Raw genomic sequence first — 15291 nt, 5'->3', positions numbered from 1 at the left:
AAATTAAAAAAAGAATGAAAAGCCAGTCAGTTGGTTAAGCCTCTGACTCTGGCTGGGGTCATGATCTCACAATGTGTGAGTTCGAGTGCTGACAGCTCAGAGCCTGGAGCCCGCTTTGGATTCTATGTCTCCCTCTCTCTCTGCCCCTCCCCCGCTCACACTCTGACTGACTCTCTCTCAAATAAATAAACATTAAAAAAAAAATTAAAAAAAGAATGAAGAGCCAGTGGTTGGACTTGCCAGGGCTCGAACCCAGGAACCCAGGAACCCAGGACCTGGAAGCACTGGCTCTCGCACTGAGCTGCACCCCCCCACCCCCCCGCCCCTCCCCAGTCACTCAGATTACATGTAAATAACCATATGTAACTCTTGGCTACATTACTGAACAAGGCAGTCTGTGATACCCACAAATATATATAATCCACAATTATATCACAGTACCCAGCTGTAAAAAAGGCAGTCATCCCATAGATTGTCAATACATATTTGTTATTGACTTTGTGGGTCATACTATGCCTTTTGCTCTGCAGTTTGCTTTGTCCGTGTATAAATTCACCTGAAGGTAAAATAGTCTGGAAGACACATTGCAAGCTGATAGCAGGATGACAACAGTTGCTTCTAGAGAGGAAAACTGGGTGTGGGTGTCTGGGGAGAAGAGTAGGAGAGAGAGCCATTCATTTTTGCAGTTTTGTGGGTTTTGTTGTTTTTTAAAGAGACAGAGAGAGGGTGTGGGAGGGGCAGAGGGAGACAGGGTCAGAAGCAGGAACTGCACTGACAACAGAGAGCCCGATGGGCTCAAACTCACAAATGAGGAGATGGTGACCTGAGCCAAGATCAAGCGTCAGAGGCTTAACCAACTGAGCCACCCAGGCACCTCTCGCTTTTTGTTCTGAATGTTGTACCACGCGCATGAAATACCTATTCAGAACTAATTGCAAACTTAGAAACAAAATATAGCTGGCAATCTTTTCATCTCTGGATCGATTGATCTACCTCACGTTTATTAAGTGCTTGCAGAATATTCCAAGGTGGCGCTATGGCGTGATTTATACGGCTGCCTGTAATGGTGGACATTTTGACACATCCCCCAATCCTCCATTCATTCATTGGTGATTTAGTCCACAAGTATAAATTAGGCACCCAGTATAAGACAGCTGCCAGATGCTCTGGAGAACAAAGCAGATAAAGATTCCTGCCTTCAGGGGCGCCCGGGGGGCTCAGTAGGTTGATTCTTGATTTGGGCTCAGGTCATCATCTCAAGGTTTGTGAGATGGAGCCCCTCATGGGACTCCGTGCTGACAGCTCAGAGCCTGCCTGGGATTCCTTCTCCGCTTCTCCCCCACTAGTGCTTGTATGCTCTCTTTCTCAAGATAAATAAACTTCTAAAAAATTAGATGTAGATGTAAATTAGAGGAGGAAAAGAGCATTCGGCTCTAAGAGCGTAAAATGGAGACAAGAGCCAGATCACAAGGGATTAGCTCCTTCAAATGTCCTGCACCCGTGCCCCACGCTACAGGATAAGTACACAAATTGACAAGGGAGGGTTTGGACTCTCCCGATAGCAATGCTTTGTCAGTTGAATCTAAAAAAACAAAACAACAACAAAAAACAAAAAAACCCTGTTTTGTAAGACTTTGCGTTCTAAGAATGTATATAAAATAACAAATAAGGGGGATTCTGGCTGGTTCAGTAGAACATGGAACTCTTGATCTCAAGGTTGTTAATTTGAGCCCCACCTTGGTTGGGTTTAGAGATTACTTAAAAATAAACTCTCGAAAAAAATAATAAATAACAAGTATCCAATTATAGACCTGCACTGCCCAATGCCATAGGCTTAGCTCCAAGTAGCTATTTAAATTTAAACCTAATAACATTAAACAAAGTTAAAAATTCAGGTCCTCAGTCTCATACGCATTTCAAGTGTCAGGGGCCAGGTGCTGAGCGGTGCAGATACAGAACCTTTTCATCATTGCAGAAAGTTCTGAACAGTGCTGTTACAGACAGTGCTGGTACATCAGCAGAAGGGTTTTTATTCGCGAAACCATTGTCTGGGAATGAAACAACAACGTTCATTAAATTTGAACAAACAAAAAAACCACTCTTGGTTAACGCCCGCCCCTCACAAAGACGGCGGTGCCGTTACCCAAGCTCCTAAGACCCTCCAGCCGCGTGCCCCGCAAAAAGATGGCCGCCACCGCATCGCGTTTGAATTCTGCAGAAACGAAGCCACGCGGTCCTCAAATCCCACGTGATTTTAGCCCCCGCCGAACGCTGACCGCCTCCCTGTAACTCTCGCGATAATGTAGGCAGGCTCAAGGCTGGCCTTGCCTTCCCAACGTGAACTAGGGCGCCCAGAGCAATCGCGGCCTGACTTTCGCGAGACAGTGTCCGCCGCTTCCCGACCCTCGGCCCTTCATCTTGTGGGCGTCCCTGCAGTCTCCGAATCGCGGGCTGTGTTTGGGCCTCCTGTCAATCACCGTCGCGTCCGAGGCACCGCCCCAAACCGTGCTCCCGCCCCCTTTCGTCACTTCCTCTCTAGCCCCTGTGCGGTCGATAAGGAAACCCGGACGCCGCCGCGGCTTTCCTTTTTCCAGGCGGCCGGGAAGATGGCGGACATTCAGGTGCGGGCTCCGGGCCGCCGCGGAGGTGGCGGGGTCCAGTCCCGGCGTCAGGGGCGCGTCCTGGAGAGAAGGACCCGCGCCCCTGTTTGGGGGTTAATGCAGGGCGGCCTCGATTTTCCAGACGTTAATTCGGGCAGAGGGCGCGTGTCTGTGAATTAATCTAATTAGCGCCGCGTAAATACTAGGGTCTCCCCCACGTGGGGTTTAGGAGAGGCTCAAGCCTTATGAGAGGTATTTCTGGAGGCCTTGGGCCATTGGGTTAATCCAGGAAGCCCATCGTTTTGGTATTTATTTCTGAAGTCGTGTATATCGTAGGAGAGAATCCTGAGTGGGCGCCCTTGTGTCTGGGAGAATCTTTGCCAAAAGGTGTACAGGTTGTTAGAGGAATTACCGTTTCTGTCTGAGTTTTAAGGAATGAATTCGGGTGATGGGAAGTGTTTTGGAGCATAAATACGGAGGTAACTCCGGTTCAGAGTTGGGTCTGAACTCAACTCTTGGTGTGACTGTTGTAGATGGTCATTATCCAGGTTTTGGAGGTTGACGTTTAGGGAGTAAAGGCTGGAGAGGGTGGGATTTGGGGGTTTCTGGGGAGGTTTTCCAGGCCAGGTTGCTGGCTCCGAGAGCTTACCAGCTTGTTCCTCATCCACGTAGACTGAGCGTGCCTACCAAAAGCAGCCAACCATCTTTCAAAATAAGAAGAGGGTCCTGCTTGGAGAAACTGGCAAGGAGAAACTCCCGCGATACTACAAAAACATCGGTTTGGGCTTCAAGACGCCCAAGGAGGTAGGGGGTTGGAGAGACTCAGAAGGAAGGAGACCCCAGTGTCCTCCCACGTGGGTACACACGGAGTGGCAGTTCCCCGGGGCCGTTGGGAATTGTAGTTTGTGTACCTAAGGCCACACCCCCTATTTTGTTCAGGAACTACATGTGCCAGGCTCACTCCTTTCTCTCCCTTGTTCAGGCCATTGAGGGCACCTATATTGACAAGAAATGCCCCTTTACTGGTAACGTCTCCATCCGAGGGCGGATCCTGTCTGGTGAGTGAGGACTTCTGCATTTGGGGGACGCTTGGATTCCTGGGTGAGGGGGGCGCTGGCAGGTGATGTCTTCTCACGATGGTCTTCAGATGCCCACCACGGGCACTGCTGAGAAAGCCACTTGGCACAGCTGATGTCAGAAGCAGGGTTTGGGATCCCAATTCTCAGCGTGTTCTGGGCGGCCCAAGGCTCCCCTTCCCTCCCAGGGGGGCTGACCTACCATCTGTCCCCTCCCCCCAGGTGTGGTGACCAAGATGAAGATGCAGAGGACCATTGTCATCCGCCGGGACTACCTCCATTATATCCGAAAGTACAACCGCTTTGAGAAACGCCACAAGAACATGTCCGTGCACCTGTCCCCCTGCTTCAGGTGAACATGGCGGGCCCTCGGATTCCCAGGTGGAGAGGCGGGGGTGGTCTGCACCCGAGTCTGAGTGACCCTGGGACTTGGCCCGGGCTCACAGGGCGCTCCGGCTGCCGTGTGGGCAGGAAACTATAGGAGACGGTATGAGGAGACCGCTGGAAGCCAGCAGATGTCCTCAGGAACTCCCTGTGTGTGTCAGGTGGAGAGGGTTGATGGCGATTTTCTGCCCTGAGAGGCCCCTTGGAAGGGCTGGAGTGTCCTCTGCACGGCTTTGAGTTCAGTGTCTTGCACGCTCTGTTGCGTAAACAGTGACTGGGGGCAGGTGGGATTGGAAGCTGGAACTGGGATGAGGTTTGGTGGAGCTCACGCGGACAGGCCTTGGCCTCTAATGGCCTGAGTGGGGCAGCCCAGCGTGTGACACAGCCCCTGCCCACCTCCACAGGGATGTCCAGATCGGCGACATTGTCACAGTGGGCGAGTGCCGGCCCTTGAGCAAGACTGTGCGCTTCAACGTGCTCAAAGTCACAAAGGCCGCTGGCACCAAAAAGCAATTCCAGAAGTTCTGAGACTAGACGTCTGTCCACACCCCCGAAGAAAATAAAGTTATTTTCCCAGTCATGGGCCTGGCTCCGGGTATCTGCGCCTTTACCAGAGGGATTGTCCCTGGGAATTGGGGTTGATACGAACACGGGGTTCTCGTTCATCCTCTGGACCCCCTTATGTATGGGTGGGACTGGGAGCCAAACCCTTCCTGTCTGTTCTCGTCTCTCTGGGTGAAGATATGAACCTGCGTTAAGATGTTGTTCCCTCTCTGGGCCTCCTTTTGGTCCATGTCACCTCTTGGTGTCGGAGTAAGTAAAGTCTCCTACCTGGTCGGGGCGTGTCCCCCCTCACCCCTCAGTGTCTGGGGAGGAAGTGAGTGAGGGCGTAGGCCCCTGGGTTCTCAACTCCGGTCTGGGCCCTTTCTGGCCTCCTTGGGAGGGGGGAGGAAGAAGCAGCCACCCTTGGGTCTGGGTGGGGTGGGGGGAGGTCGGTGGGCTTGCAGAGTTCTGTGCTGCCTCTTTCTGAACTGCAGGGGTCTTGACTTCAACCTGGGATTTCTTGTCTCCCGGGTGAAGGAGTGGCCCAGGGAAGCCTGGCAGCCACCACCGCCCCCCCCCCCCCCCCGCCCCGCCACCACCCCACTGCCCCCTCCTGGGCCAGCACCAGGCCCCTTTTGCAGATGAGCAAACTCATCTGAGGGGGGCAGTTTCTCCCCTCAGCGAGTAGCCGAGCTCCAGGCCTAAGGTTCTAGAGCCTTCCTTTGCCTGAAAATCCAAGGAAATTGGCTTTGAAGGCATGTGGTATAGTGAGGCCAAGCTGGAGCCAGGCTGGAACCCACCTCTGCAGCCCCTAATTGCAGGCCGCTCAGAGATGGCTTAGGGAGCCCCTGGGAGTGAGACCGTGTTGGGGTGGCCTTGGGGAAGGAGAGAAATTGGAGTTGGGGAGAAATGGGGACAGGGTCAGGCAAATGCAAGGAAAGACCAAAAAAATTGCAGGAAAAGAGATCTAGCCAGACAGTGACCTTGAGTATCGGGAAAACGGGGAAGGGAGAAAGGTTGAGGGTAGCAGTGGAAGGCATTGTGATCGAGAAAAACTGGGAAAAGGGAGAGGGACCTTGAGTCATCAGTTGCAGAGATAAGGACAGGGGTCAGCTGAACTCCGAACAAGGACGGAGACCACAGGTAGTGACAGATTTCAGAAAAAGACGGACCTTGAACACACAAAGTTAGGGATGATAGAACTAAGGGTAGCGAGGCAGGAGGGGCAGGGGCAGACGGCATTGACTTCCCAAATCTGGAGAGACCCTCACCCGAATCATAGGCAGGGATGGAGGCACAGAAGAGGAAGATGCTGGAGTCACCTCCTGGCTTCACCCCTTGGGGCCCGGTGCTGCTGGGGTCCACACGTCCCTGCCCCCCATACCTGTACCAGGGACTGAGCCACAGCACTGGTACAAGGGTTGGGAGACAGGGCCGTGAGCAGAGAGGAGCTGCCGCCTCCAGGGACGCCGCCTCTCCGGACCGGCTCAGCGGCTCCTTTTTACCCAGACCCAGTAAGGGCGGGGGTTCCTGCCAGAGGAAGTGGGGCCGCATCAAAGAGGGCAGGAAGGGGCAGGGACAGGTCAGAGGGGGGCACCGCCCCGGAGTTTCAGCCTGCGAGCCCGCCCCACCCCACGCTGGAGGACAGAGACCCTGCGGAGAGGGGGAGGCGGGGGGCCGGGACCCAGAAAGGGTGGTGAGGTTGCTCCCGGAGGCCGCCCCCCCCCCCCCCCACAGGTGTTTCCGTTTGGGGTGGGGCTGCCGTGTTTACAACAGCAACCTCGCTCCCATGTCCCTCCCAGCGGTCGTTGGGGTGTCTCCTTGGCACCCCGCCGTGTGAGGCCATCGTTGCAGGTGGGGCGCTTGCCTGGTGTGCGTTCAAGGACAGCGCTGCCGGGCCTGGTGGGTCAGGTGGCAAAGACCAAGGAGAGAGGCCCTGGATCCGCACTAGTTGTGTCCAAAGAGAGGTCACCACGGCGTCTACCCTTTTTAGAATCGGGTGACAAGCAGAGACAGCTCCTAAGTCCATCACAGCCTCAGGGCTTCTGCTCTGCCCTGTGCCCATCGCTGTCCCTCCTCCTCACTCCGCCAGACCTGCTCACTCCCCTGGACGTTTGCATTGACTGTGCCCTGGGTCTGGAAGCTCTCAGCTCAGGTTTCCACCATAGGCCCTCAGGCTCACCAGCCTCGTCCCTTCTGGCAAAACCTCCGGTCCCCTCCCAGCCACCCTTCCCTGCTTCACTGTCCTACAGAGACCGATAAGGCCCATTTCTTGCATGTTTGTATGTTTATTGTACAAATCCTGTGCGATATTGCATGTTTGTTTACCTAGTAGCCGCCGGAATGTGAACTCTTGAGGGCAAGGATCTCTGCATCCCCGGCGCCTGGACAGGTTGTAAGCGCTCCATTCACGTCTAGTCGAGGAACCGAATTAAAGTTAAATCCCGCAAGGATTTAAATCCCATAGGATTTAAATCTCAAAGGTCACAAGGCCTGGAGTAACCGGAAGAAGTGACCATGAGCACATGCCTCCAAGTGGCAGCATTATGACCGCAGGCTCTGTTCTGATTTCTTGCCCTGCCACACGTTAGCAGGTGATCCACCTCGCCCCTCCCGGCAACCACAGAGCCTCAGCTTGCTAATCTGTAAAATGGGTTCTTGCCTCTCTCCCCTATTGGAGGAGGAAACATGCTCACGTGTGTTAATGGAGTAGAAGTAATTCTCATAAGTCATACTTGTGACGGAAGTAATTATTCCAGAGCCCTGAGCCTGTTCGAGAGGGGCCCCCAGGCTATCTTAGGGTGGCAGGCCCTGGGTCCCTCCGGGAAGGTCCAAGGACAAGAGTCTTTGACAGGGGGCCCCAGAGGTATCAAGTATATGGTTGTGCAACCTGCATCCATGATACCAAGGCCCATGATAGCAGGGCTGGCATGGGACCCTGAATCTATTTTAGCATGCTTCTAGAATACTCTGTTGCATGCATTTAGCAGGAGGTCCCCATGGCATAGCCATTTCTCAGAGAAATTAGCTGCAGGCACAGTTTCATAGCAGGGTACTAGGCTTATGATGACAGCAGGCATCAGGCCTGTTACAGGAAAACGGCACCTTTTGGCGGTATCACAATGTATCATAGCCATGCAACTCTCGCAGCAGGCCACTGGAATAGTCTTTTTTTTTTTTTTTTTTTAATGTTTATTTTTGAGACAGAGAGAGACAGAGAACGAACGGGGGAGGGTCAGAGAGAGAGGGAGACACAGAATCCGAAGCAGGCTCTGGGATCTGAGCGGTCAGCACAGAGCCCGACGCGGGGCTCGAACTCACAGACCGTGAGATCATGACCTGAGCCGAAGTCGGACGCTTAACCGACTGAGCCACCCAGGCGCCCCAAGGAATATTCTATGGTAGCTACTCTGTTGCAGCCCCTTGTATTCTCTAACAGCAGGACCTCAGGGGTCCTGTACTAGGCCCTGTTAATGGTTGCAGTACACCTGGGATATATCCTAGCCAGCCCGTGAGCGTTCCTTGTGTAGCAGTGGTTATTCGTGAATTCGTTTAACTGGTCCGGAGGTCTGTGCGTGGAGTCCAGGGAAACCGAATTGTAGTGGCCTCCCGGTGTGTTTGAGCGGTCCCCGCTGCCATATTTCAGCACAGCCCCGAGCCCATCATGGGAAAATCCTGGGATCTAACATACTGGTAGGTCCCAGCTCTATGATATATTATAACAGAGGCCTACAGCATAGCTTCTGCTCGAACATTCTAACAGGACACCAAAGCCATTCCAGACGTCTTAGGGACCAAATCAGCCCCGGGTCATTCGTTACTGCCACCATTCATTCTACATAGATTTACGGTGCTGGCCCCTGGGAATGCAAGAGTGGGCAAGACAAATCCTGAGCCTGGTGTCTGAGATCCCTGGGACCTACCTTAACAGCAACTGGGAGTGGGGTGGCGGGGTACATTAAGGGGAACAAGTGGGGCACCCGGGTGGCTCGGTTAAGCGTCTGACTCTTGGTTTCGGCTCAGCTCATGATATCACAGTTCGTGAGCTAGAGCCCCCCCCATTGGGCTCTACGCTGACAGCCCAGAGCCTGCCTGGGATTCTCTCTCTCCCTCTCTCTGCCCCTCCCCTGCTTGCTCTCTCTCTCGCGCTCTCTCTCTCAAAATAAATTAAAAAAATTTTTTTAAACCAAAAAGGGGGAACAAGTGTTAGGAACATATGCCCTACCATGTGCCCCATGCGAAACTCTTGATTCGCTGAAGCCTCTCTGAGGCTGGCACACTTGTTCCCATTTTATAGATAAAGAAACGGAGGCTCAGAGAGGCCAACCTGGAACAGGCAGCATTTGGTTTTGAGCTCATGTGTGATTGTCCCTTGGGGTCGGTAGGGGGCACCACGGTGCAGGGGCAGACACAGTCCCCAGGGCCAAGGAGGTCTCCTGGATGAGCTCCCCACGCGATCGAAGCAATCGTTCAGAAGGGACCCACACTGGGTTCAATGCTCTGCTTGAGCTGTCTTTGAATTTGGAACAAGGGGCCCCTCATTTTCATTTGCCCCCGGGCCCCGCAAATTAAGTAACTGGTCCTGCCTTGGACTTTCTATTCTTTATAGTGGGCCCCAGGGGTTCTAGAGGGCATAGAGGCAGGATCATTAGAGCAAGAACCTGGGACTATGAGAAGGGACAGCCAGCAGGTGCTGTAAATGGCCCCTGAAGACACAGCAAGACCCCGGGACACCTAGAAGCGACTCCCAGTGGGTACCAAGTGACCTTGAGGACTTTGTTGTAACAGGAAACAGGGACGTTATGGGGAATGTTCTGGCCAACTGAGAGACCTCACTGCCAAACCTGGGAGGAGGAGCTCAGAATGAGGATATTTTAGCAGGGGCAAGGAAGGGCATCCTTCGTGACTGTGCTAGGCTGGACAGTGGTCCCCCAAAGGTGTCTATGCCCTAATCCCACAGAACCTGTGATTATGTTACCTCAGTAGGATAAATGGGACTTTGCAGAAATGATTACATTTGGGATTTTTTTTTTTTTTAATTTTAATGTTTTATTTATTTTCGAGAGAGAGACAGAGCGTGAGCAGGGGAGGGGCAGAGAGAGAGCGAGACACAGAATCCGAAGCAGGCTCCAGGCTCTGAGCTGTCAGCACAGAGCCCGATGCGGGGCTCGAACTCACGGACCATGAGATCATGACCCGAGCTGAAGTTGGCTACTTAACCAGCTGAGCAACCCGGGCGCCCCTAAATTTGGGATTTTGAGATGAAGAAATGACCTGGGATTATCCAGGGGGACCAATGTAATCAGGAGAGTACTTACTTATAAGAGGGGTCTGGTGGGGGCTGGGGGGCTGGTTAGTTCAGTTGGGTAGAATGTGAAACTAATAACATCAATGTCACGGGTTTGTTTCTCAAACAGGCAGAGACAAGCATTAGTTCTCATGTTTTTGTTTTTGTTTTTGTTTTTGTTTTTAACGTTTATTTATTTTTGAGACCGAGAGAGACAGAGCATGAACGGAGGAGGGGCAGAGAGAGAGGGAGACACAGAATTGGAAGCAGGCTCCAGGCTCTGAGCTGTCAGCCCAGAGCCCGACGCGGGGCTCGAACTCACGGACCGTGAGATCGTGACCTGAGCTGAAGTCGGACGCTTAACCGACTGAGCCACCCAGGTGCCCCTAGTTCTCATGTTTAATAACAATTAATTTTTTAAGAAAAAGGAGGGGGTGTTTGGCTAGCTCAAGTCGGAAAAGCATGTGACTCTTGCTCTCCAGGTCATGAGTTCAAGCCCCATGTTGGGTGTAGAGATTACTTTTTAAAAAAAGAAAAACAAACAAACAAAAACAAAAAAACGTGGGGCACCTGGGTGGCTCAGTCAGTTAAGCATCCAACTCTTGGTTTCAGCTCAGGTCATGATCTCACAGTTCATGGGTTCGAGCCCTGAGTCAGGCTCTGCGACGACAGTGTGGAGCCTGTTGGGGATTCTCTCTCTCTCCCTCTCTCTCTGCTCCTCCCCTACTCGCACACACTCTTTCGGTCTCTCAAAATAAATAAATAAACTTAAAAAAAAAAAACTTAATAATTCATAAAAAAGTTTGTTAAAAGAGGGAGGGGAGAGATCAGAGTCAGAGAGATGTGTGGATGGACGGACAGGCACAGAGTAACAGAAAGGAGAGAAGGTGGCTGTGTTGTTGGCTTTGAAACTGGAGGAAGGGACCATGAGCTGGGGAAGGCTGGCAGCTTGTAGAAGCTGGAAAAGGCCCGAAAACGGATTCTCCCTCCCAGAGCCTCAACAAAGAACCAGTCCCGTGGACCATTTTAGACGTCTGACCTCCAGAAGTGGAAGATCAAAATTTTGTGTCGTTTTAAGCCACCGAGTTTGGAGTTATTAATTACAGCGGCAGCAGGAAATAAATGCAATGAACTAGGGCCATTGAGGATGGTGACTGAAGCAGGATGCTGGGATACATGGGGGAAAGACTGCAGGGATTTTCTCAGAGCCCATAGGGCACTTTGATGGTTCTGGGGGACCCAGACTAGCAGGCCCTTGGAATGTTTTAGCAGGACTCTAAAGACTTAATGGTAGAGATATGAGGCATTCTTTTTCCTTTCTTCCTTCCTTCCTTCCTTCCTTCCTTCCTCTTTATGGAGGGAGTCTTCTTTTTTTAAATGTTTATTAAAAAATTTTTTTTTAATGTTTATTTATTTTTGAGAGAGAGAGACAGAGCGTGAGTAGGGGAGGGACAGAGAGGGAGGGAGACCCAGAATCCGAAGCAGGCTCCAGGCTCCGAGCTGTCAGCACAGAGCCCGAGGCAGGGCTCGAACTCACGAACCACGAGATCATGACCTGAGCTGAAGTTGGACGCTCAAGCGACAGAGCCACCTGGGCACCCCATGAGGCATTCTAATAGAGTCCTGGAAGGACCCTGAGTAGAGGGGACACCTTGAGGCCATTTTGGTGACCCTCATGGTCCTATGAGGGAAGACTCACAGGGGACCTTTTGAGTGCTCAGGGAGAGAGTATGCAGGACACAGGGACATTTGAACAGGAACCAAGGCTTTTTTGTGACAGGACCCAGTGAATATTAGAGTAGGGCCCTGGGAAGTGTCACGGGGACAATCAATAGGACATTTAGCAGGAGCTAAAGGGCAGATGAGCAAGGTGTGGGCATTGTGGAAGTCCCCAGGGACAGGGCAGGAGAGCCCCAGGAGCATGGCGGCGGGAGCCCAAGGGCTTGTCACCAGGGCTCTAATGGCATTATTTAGGGTCCTAAACAATAGAGAATTCTAGGAGGATTTTTTTAAAATTTTTTAATATTTATTTTTGAGAGAGAGTGAGCGAGGGAGGGGCAGAGACAGAGACGGGGGACATTGGATCCCGAGCGGGTTTTGCACTGACACCAGGAAGCCCCATGCGGGGCTCAAACTCACGAGCCACGAGATCATGACCTGAACCAAAGTCCACTCCTCCACGGACTGAGTCACCCAGGAGTCCCTCTAGAGGGATGTTTTATTTATTTATTTATTTATTTTTATTATTATTTTTAATGTTTATTTATTTTTGAGACAGAGAGAGACAGAGCATGAACGGGGGAGGGTCAGAGAGAGAGGGAGACACAGAATCTGAAGCAGACTCCGGGCTCTGAGCTGTCAGCACAGAGCCCGACGCGGGGCTCGAACTCACGGACCGTGAGATCGTGACCTGAGCCGGAGTCGGACGCTCAACTGACCGAGCCACCCAGGCGCCCCTCTAGAAGGATGTTTTAACCATTAAAGTAGGACCCAGGGACTTAAAAGGGAGACACACAGCCATGTAACAGGACCCCAGGGCCCCTTCTGAGTGGCATCTCGGGTCCCTCGAGGGCGGTTCCCTCCCCAGGTTGGGGAGTCACCACCTAGTTGGGGTGGGGGAGGGGTGGGGGAAGGACTTGACAGAAGTCCCTGGGAAACGCAGGACGTTTCTTGCTGGTGGGTCTGTCTGTCTATCTATCATCTTTCTATATTTCTGTATCTCAGTCTTTCTGGGGAGGTTCTGGATAGGACAGGGCCTGGTGAGAGATAATAACAGAGAGAATCCAGGAGTGGATGTGGGGGAGCCCTGCTCAGCCTTACAACAGAAACGGAAGGACTTAGAACAGGCCCGGCAGCAGAGAGAAGGGGCCGGGGGCAGACAGCACTTTGTGGCGTTCATGGAGTGGATCACAGCAAGGTGAGGGCTCAGGACTGGTTTAGCTGGATCCCTGGGGTGGGGGGTGGGGTGGTGGTGGCCGACTCTGGGAGAGATTAGCCAGAGGCTGTTGAAGACGTTGTTGCTGGGCCTCAGGATTTTATCAGGGGACCCAGGGAGCATGGGGGTGGGGAGCTGAGATATCAGAAACCCCGGGGGCAAAGTAGGGGCCTCTGGCAATGGTCCGGCAGGACGCCAGGGACACGGCATTAAGGCGAGTTATTGTAGCAGGGCTGTGTGGTTCCAGCGGCGGTGTGGCAGGGTGCTGGGCACGGCCATGGGACGTCGAGACCATCTTAATGGCCCAGTAGGCCTCAGAGTAAGACTACAGGGACATCATGTTAGGGCTCAGGGAGCCTTTACATGAGTTCCAGCGTGTGTTAAAGTAGGGCACCAGCAGGACCCCAGGCCGAAGGTTTTCAAGCCCCAAGGAAATGTGAAGCAGGTCCTGGGGGGCACTGTCCCAAGACATTGGCCATTTTATATCAGGGTCCAAGGAACATCACATGATGGTCCTGAGGCCTTTATTTTATTATTTAATTTGCTTATTTTTGGTCCCAAGGCCTTTATTCTGTGTGTGTGTGTGTGTGTGTGTGTGTGTGTGTAAGCTTGAGAGAGAGCAAGTGAGAGCACGCAGGGGGGTGGGGGAGGGGCAGAGAAAGAGAGAGGGAGAGAGAGAATCCCAAGCAGGCCCCGCGCTGTCAGCACAGAGCCCGTCATGGGGCTCAAACTCACCAACCATGAGATCATGACCTGAGCCGAAATCAAGAGTCGGACACTGAACAGACTGAGCCATCCTGGTGCCCCATGGTCCCAAGGCCTTTAAAATGAGAGCCCTGGGAACTGCTGGAATGTTCCCCTGGATATATAGCCAGGTCCCTAGGGACACAGAGGGGCTAGCTGGGCATGGTGGGTTTTTCAGGGTATTTTAGGAAAGAACCAAGGGTGCTATAATAGGATTCTCGTGGGACCTGCAACCAGGATCCTTCAGTAGCATCATAGGAAGCCCCTCAGGGTGGATTTTAGTGGATTTTCTAGCAGGACCAGGGAGAGAAAGGAAAACGGACACAGTTTCCTCGCGAAGTTGAACACAGATGTACCATGTGTACGGGTTAACTTCGTGTGTCCACTTGGCTGGGCCCCAGGCCCCAGATGTTGGGTCAGACATTACTCTGGATGTTTCCGTGAGGGTGTTTTGGGGTGACATTTACACTGAAATCAGTGGGCTTTGAGTACGGCGGAGTTGCCTCCAGAATGTGGGTGGGTTACATCCAATCAGCTGGAAAACTGACCCCCGCCCCTCGCAAGCCAGAGGGATCTCTGCCAGCTGACTGTCTTTGGATTCCATCTGCAAGATCGGCTCTCCAGCCTGCTGCTTTGGGACTTGAACTGCAGCTCTTTCCAGAGTCCCCAGCCTGCCAGCCACCCCTCTCAAATTTTAGACTTGCTAAGCCAGCACAATCACATGAGCCAATTCCTTAAAATAAGCCTCTCTCTATGTATGCATATACACATACCGAGGCTGCACAACATTCCAGTACAGCAGAGGACATTCCAGTATAATTGTAGCGGCAGTGTGGGCTGGGGCAGGGGACTGGAGGGGGCCTCTCAGCACCACAGCGATATATATTGGGACTGTGTTATTGAGGCCCCATCAGAAGATACTAAAGAAGCGGAGGGCCACTTTAAGGGGACACATCGCGGACGGGTTCCAAGGAGGAAATATAGAAGTGTTTAGAGAACTTTCACTGTAGCAAGAGCTAGTCAGGTGGGGGGTGGGGGGGGGGGAGGGGAGCGGCGGTGTTGTACAAGGAGGTAAGAAGGGGAAGAAGGGGACCCACTGAAACCTCCAGAGTTTGGAGCAACTCTGACAGTGTTGCTCATCAACTTTGTCATGAATCTGCTGGGTGGCTGACACCTCAAAATAAGAAGACAGGGAGAGACAGAGAAAGGGACCCCAGAGGGGCGGGGGGGTGGGGGGAACAACAAAAAAGTTTCAAGAGAGAGGCAGAGAGAAATACTCAGAGGCTGGGCCCAGGGCCTGGGGTGTGCCCGGCAGCTGAGGGGCGGGGTTGGATATTCCTGAAGTCAGGGAGCAGTCTCCGGACAGGATGTGAGAGAGGAACTGGGGTCTCCAGTCACGGGAGCCAGCTAAGGCTGCAGGCGGGAAGGGAACTTCGTTGCCGTGAGCAGGGCTGGGGCCCAGGCCCAGGGGAGGACCGGCGGGGGTCGGGACTGCCGGGTCTGAGGGCGGAGCGGTCTGGGGCCCTGGACTCCCGGGTCCGAGAGAGGAGGGGCTGGAGCTGGGATTCCTAAGTCTGAGGGAGGAGGGGGCCTTAGGGCAGGGGCTCCCGGGTCTGAGGGAGGAGGGGTCGGGGCCCTGGACTCCCGGTCCGAGGGAGGAAGGGCTGGCGGGCCGGGACTCCTGGTTCTGGGGAAGGAAGGGCTGGGACCCCTGGGTCTCAG

General features: G+C 53.1%; 2 protein-coding genes and 1 non-coding gene across 3 annotated transcripts in view; all 3 read left to right on the top strand.

The window, feature by feature from the left end:
- Nucleotides 1-2518: 2518 nt before the first annotated feature.
- Nucleotides 2519-4642, top strand: RPS11 (ribosomal protein S11). Its single transcript, XM_049622207.1, has 5 exons — nt 2519-2621; nt 3273-3404; nt 3583-3658; nt 3899-4028; nt 4465-4642. The coding sequence occupies exons 1-5, from the start codon at nt 2607-2609 to the stop codon at nt 4586-4588; spliced, it is 477 nt and encodes a 158-aa protein (XP_049478164.1). The 5' UTR covers nt 2519-2606; the 3' UTR covers nt 4589-4642.
- On the top strand, nt 3716-3801 carry LOC125916238 (small nucleolar RNA SNORD35). Its single transcript, XR_007455849.1, has one exon. It is a non-coding gene; the product is annotated as a small nucleolar RNA SNORD35 (small nucleolar RNA).
- A 10274-nt stretch (nt 4643-14916) lies between the features above and the next one.
- Nucleotides 14917-15291, top strand: part of FCGRT (Fc gamma receptor and transporter) — a 9250-nt gene continuing 8875 nt past the window's right edge. The window contains exon 1 of the mRNA XM_049621619.1: nt 14917-15010. The gene's annotated coding sequence lies outside the window, so the exon portion shown is untranslated. The remainder of the gene's footprint in view (nt 15011-15291) is intronic.

Source organism: Panthera uncia (genome assembly GCF_023721935.1).
Source record: "Panthera uncia isolate 11264 chromosome E2 unlocalized genomic scaffold, Puncia_PCG_1.0 HiC_scaffold_19, whole genome shotgun sequence".
NCBI classification, from domain to species: domain Eukaryota; kingdom Metazoa; phylum Chordata; class Mammalia; order Carnivora; family Felidae; genus Panthera; species Panthera uncia.
The sequence above is the reverse complement of the archived record's forward strand: the minus strand, read 5'-3'. Positions and strand labels throughout refer to the sequence as shown.

Excerpts from the sequence above, each read along its gene's own strand:
- RPS11 (XM_049622207.1), top strand. Across the intron at positions 3,405-3,582 it reads GCTTCAAGACGCCCAAGGAG|GCCATTGAGGGCACCTATAT; the intron begins GTAGGGGGTTGG and ends TCCCTTGTTCAG. Across the intron at positions 3,659-3,898 it reads CCGAGGGCGGATCCTGTCTG|GTGTGGTGACCAAGATGAAG; the intron begins GTGAGTGAGGAC and ends CCCTCCCCCCAG.